At 36.3% G+C, this 4,752-nt stretch overlaps 1 protein-coding gene across 8 annotated transcripts; it reads right to left on the reverse strand.

The window, feature by feature from the left end:
• Window positions 1-624: 624 nt before the first annotated feature.
• LOC110884748 lies at window positions 625-3,554 on the reverse strand. Of its 8 annotated transcripts, none has more exons than XR_004869087.1 (6): window positions 3,057-3,554; window positions 2,829-2,884; window positions 2,586-2,750; window positions 2,325-2,350; window positions 1,394-1,565; window positions 625-933 (listed from the first exon to the last, which is right to left on the reverse strand). XR_004869087.1 is itself a non-coding variant. In XM_022132460.2 (6 exons), the coding sequence occupies exons 3-6, from the start codon at window positions 2,677-2,679 to the stop codon at window positions 778-780; spliced, it is 345 nt and encodes a 114-aa protein (XP_021988152.1). In that variant the 5' UTR covers window positions 2,680-2,750; window positions 2,829-2,846; window positions 3,057-3,554; the 3' UTR covers window positions 625-777. The 8 variants fall into 8 exon arrangements, 4 of the variants coding, with proteins under 4 accessions (XP_021988152.1, XP_021988151.1, XP_021988150.1 ...); XR_002561528.2 differs by having other exon boundaries at window positions 2,325-2,381; XM_022132460.2 differs by having other exon boundaries at window positions 1,394-1,462; window positions 2,829-2,846.
• Window positions 3,555-4,752: the final 1,198 nt, after the last annotated feature.

Here is a 4,752-nt window from a genome sequence, read left to right on the forward strand (position 1 = left end):
CCAAGCAAATATGTTGCATTTCAATGGAACCCAAAGGACCCACTTGAATCTATACACTACTAGAAAACATGGTATTTGTCATGCAATTTTTGGTTACAAAATGGTAGCAATTTCCTTGTTGTCACCAGTTTGCCACCAAAAATACGGTGAAAAAAACACCCGTGTCAATTGCCCTAATGCCACCAAATAGCCACCATTTTTATATTTTGCTACCTTATTTTTACCACCACAAAATTGGTCAAAATTATTTGCCACCGCTTCATGTTTGCTACGCTCCGCCTTGTTTGCCACCGAGTTGTGACGAGTTTTCATACCATTTAGCCACTGATATTGCCACCATTTAGCCATGGGTTTTTGCACATTTTGATACCATTTAGCCACCTATATTGCCACCATTTAGCCACCTTTTTTACACAATTTGCGAGTTTTGATACCATTTAGCCACCGATATTGCCACCATTTAGCCACCACTTTTTACATTTGCTACCATTTATTTGCTACCATTTAGTGATTACTCGAATATTGGTTTGGTTTGGAATATTATTTTTAATTCAGATTTTTTTTTATCCCTGCTATTTTCATCAAAATTACATATCTATAAAACTACAAATAATATAAAAAAAGTCTAATAAAATCCCAAAATTATATAAAAATATCGTTTTCAAAAGCATGTAAAAAATACCAACTAAAACATAAAATAACTAAAATTATCCTAATAAGATAAACATCTAAACATTCAAAACCAAGTGTTTATAGCCTATCTTCGAATTGTAGCTGTTAACATAACTTCAATTTGTGACATCCTATCAAGCATAACATCTTTATCCACCTTATTTTTTTCAGCCAACCACCCCGCAATAATTCCATTGAACTTTCTTTTTCTTCGTCTTTTTCCTTAACGTGCTCCTTGATAACTAAGTTCAACTTTTCAATCTACAAAACAACCAAGGAATAGAATCAAGAAATCAGAATTAACGAAAAGTAATAATGGGTCAAGTTGGTTGCAAAGAAAACAAAATACAATTGTGAGCTACAACTCAAGCGCTAGAAGCTAAATAGCATGTTCCAGTTTGTTTACATATTAAGAAATTATACCTAATTTTAAAAACAATTTTTGTATGAAACAAACCGTAAAGAAGGTGTAATCAAATCAATATGAAACTAATTTAATACCCGTCCGGTGGACGGGTACCTTAATGAAATAGTATCACAACATTTTTTATGTGTTTACATGTGTTTGCAAACGGGTCAGTTAGGTCAATTTCGATATGATTAAATAAATGAAAAACAAAAAGTAAAGAAAAATACATGAATAAACATACGTGACTCAATTTCTCAAGACTAATCGCACCCTTTTTTGTCTATATAAGTAATAATCAAGAAAGATTCTTACCGACAATGAAATAGGCTCGAAGAGAATCTGTTGGTTGTTGATAGCAGGTCTTAATAAGTTGTTGACTAGCTGCATACATGATCGAAGAGTTGCATTTGGTTATTCAAAAATAAATTAAACCATACCTGATACCTGATAAAGACCTCGAGAGAGGGAGAGAGAATTTTAATTTCTGTAACAAACAACATTTGCTAGCAGGTTACAACAATTTTCATATAATATTATGTAAGTTATGTTCTTAAGATGCTAACCAACTTAGTCGTTCGAAAGTCAACGATCCCGAACGAAATAAGTTAAAAGGAACCTTTGTTGGAAAAATAAGTCCTATAAGTAATAGCAAGTTGTCTAGAGTGAGTAACCCATATCACAGTCTTCAACAAAAATGTTGGAGAATTGGCCAGCAATCTATAAATAAAAAAAATAAAACGAAGAAAGAAAAATAGACTTATGTTTGTGTTTCAGATACCTATGCAGCATACCTGGCAAACGGGTCGGTCGAGTCGAATCGGGTCGTGTCATTGGTCAAAACGGTTTCGGGTCAAAACGGGTCAATTACAAAAAAAGGTTGTTTTGGTTCGAGTCGAAACGGGTTCGGGTCGGAACGGTTCGGGTCGGAACGGGTTCGGGTTGAAACAGGTCCGGGCAGGACGGGTTTCAGGTCGGGTCGGATTGGTTAAAAATTGCTTTCTTTCAGATGCTAGAATCTAGATGGAGAAGAGACGATTTTTCACTTGACCCGTGCTGACCCGTTTCAGCCTATTCATTTTACCCATTTTGACCCATCAAAAATAATATTAAACCCAAAACAACCCAAAAATTTATTAGTATGACCCAAATGGACCCTAACTCAGCTTAATGGGTTACTTTTGCCAGTCCTAATAACATGTAATTGATGCAGGATATACAAAATGATCATGAACAAGAAACTTACAGTGGGCTTGTTTTGACTCCTCATATCTACCATTTTCACTCAAGAAATCAGCCATCCCTTGGATCAATTTTCAACACAAATAAGTAACTAACATAACTTTATTTAAAAAATTGCATAAAACTGCATTATAAGTATGCACTATGCAGTTAACTAAACTACATTTGGACCATTTGCATAAAACTGCATTATAAGTATCACAGACATAAAAATGAATTAATTACTCTTTATGACAAACAAATAAAGATCGGACTATAACTTAACCTGTATCAAGATTTCCTATGATGGTATTTTCACCAATTCTCGCCTTCTTCCAGATCGAACTCGACCGTATTACGCCGTTATCTTCGAGCCCCATGAAATCTCATGATCTAGTTGTGTGTAACTTTCTACCTTTGTTCAAGAACACTGAGACCACCCTGGGGTGCTCTGCATTTGATAATTATTTTATTATTCACACAAATTAAAACATATTCAACGACACTGACATCGCTATTAACGACTTACTAGCTATTTTCACAGCTTCTGCATCTTCAAGCATGGCAGCAAAACCGTTAATATACCTTGTGTATGAGTAGAATATAGAAATCCAAACCAGAAATCAATTGAAAGGTCAGTTAATCAAACAATAAACACAAAAATAGATACTCATCAACAGCAAACCCTAAGAAATGATTTTATCGTTAACCGCAATGTTGTAGAATCTAAAAATTGAAACAAAAGAAAAATCCACACCTCATATTAAGAAGATCAAGATGTTAGTCGCAGTTAAGAAACAAAATGATTTGCTTGTTGTTAAAGTCCAATCGTTGCCATGTGATTCAAGGGAAATCGTTGACAGTTAGGTGGAGCGGAGGATGATTCCATCGGTGATTGTTGAGTGGAGGATGATTCGATCAATGATGGTGGAGCGAAGTTTATGGTTCTAGTGATTTTGGGAGCTTCAGAATCAAAACCCTATCAAAACCCTAGATCTGATAACTTAATTGATATTCACCCTTAAATTTTGGGCGAGCGGGTAAAAATTTGATATTTCCGCTTAATTTTTTTCTCTTGTGACCATGTGACGATGGCAACTTCCATAAAACCTTATATTTTTACATATTTGTCACCATTTTAGGACCGTATTGATGTATTTGCTACCAATAATATTTTGGTTAAAAAATGGTAACTGATTTTGCTACCATTTTCTTTCGGTTGCAAATTTTGGTGGCTATTGCCTAATTTTCTAGTAGTGATACTAATCACCGAAAGTTCTATGCTTCTGTATTAATTTTTTTACAACTTTTACCGAAAATGGGACAACTCCAATTCCAAACCACGACCATGTATTTGGGTGGGTTCGGACTGTAACCTATTGCAAAACCGAGAAAAGCCTGCCCCAGTCAGCAATACTTTCAGCCGACTCCACCAGCCTCTGATCAAGAACCGACCAACCTCGTGTCCCCGCCTCTCCATACCACTAATCTCGGATCAAACAATCTTTGTAAGGGTCAATACTAAAAAGACTCGGAAACTTGTCTTTTAGAGGACCATCTAAAATCCAATGGTCAAGCCAAAAAAGAATCAATTTCCCATCTTCACAATTACCTCTAAATCTATAACAACCCTCCTAAAATATTTCCGACACTCCTAAAATATTTAGAATACCCCTATATGCCTTAAAATACACCCGTATACGAGAAATGGCCCTAAATACCTTTATTTTTATAAAAATTAAATAAAAACAATTTTTAATGGTCCCTGGCAGGCCGCGACAGAGCCATCAAAAGCTTACGCGGGCCGCGAGCGCCCGACTACGAGGCGGTACCCTGAGCTACCACGTGGCAGCCTCGTGTAAAAGCTATAATTGTCGAATCAGCATAGCTAGGCCCTACACCCCTATGTCACGGGGCGCGAAGGCCCCTTATGTATCCTTCGCGGGCTGCGAGGAAGTCCTGATCAGACCCTATAAGTAGATGGAATCGGCATTCAGTCGAAACCGTTCAAAATTTCAAACTCTCTCAAATTCTCTATAGTATAAGTAATTCCCGGGCATAATACCCACTAAAATAGCGAAGTTCTGCCTCGATGTAAGTATCATAACCCCGGTTACGTATTAGATACGCTGCACGATTGATCTAGTGCTCCGTAACGGCTGTTGAGGCTCTGCCCGACGTAGTCGTTGGAGTTCTGTCTCGGGGAGGGTATAGCAAATGTAAAATTGGGTTATTATACTAACGCGTGTGCATTATTTAAAATTTATAGATTATAATCAGGAAGCCACAGGAAATTACCTATGATAGCAATGTGAGTAATCTCCTTTTTGTAAACCTTTTTCCAAACTATTTTTACAAAACCTCAATTTATATTTCACAGTGATTGAGTATTTGTAATTCTACAATTATCGTCAGTATGTTGGGGTTTTGTATACAAAATTTGTTACTACACT

This window comes from Helianthus annuus, chromosome 10, assembly GCF_002127325.2.
Source record: "Helianthus annuus cultivar XRQ/B chromosome 10, HanXRQr2.0-SUNRISE, whole genome shotgun sequence".
In the NCBI taxonomy this organism is placed as follows: domain Eukaryota; kingdom Viridiplantae; phylum Streptophyta; class Magnoliopsida; order Asterales; family Asteraceae; genus Helianthus; species Helianthus annuus.

What these genes read in the sequence shown, in the direction of transcription:
- LOC110884748 (XM_022132460.2), bottom strand. Translation starts at nt 2,679, where the DNA reads ATGGGGCTCGAAGATAACGGCGTAATACGGTCGAGTTCGATCTGGAAG. An exon ending in CATAGGAAATCTTGATACAG is followed by an intron (nt 2,351 to 2,585) that starts GTTAAGTTATAG and finishes TGAAAATGGTAG; the next exon opens with ATATGAGGAGTCAAAACAAG. An exon ending in GGAGTCAAAACAAGCCCACT is followed by an intron (nt 1,463 to 2,324) that starts GTAAGTTTCTTG and finishes TCATGTATGCAG; the next exon opens with CTAGTCAACAACTTATTAAG.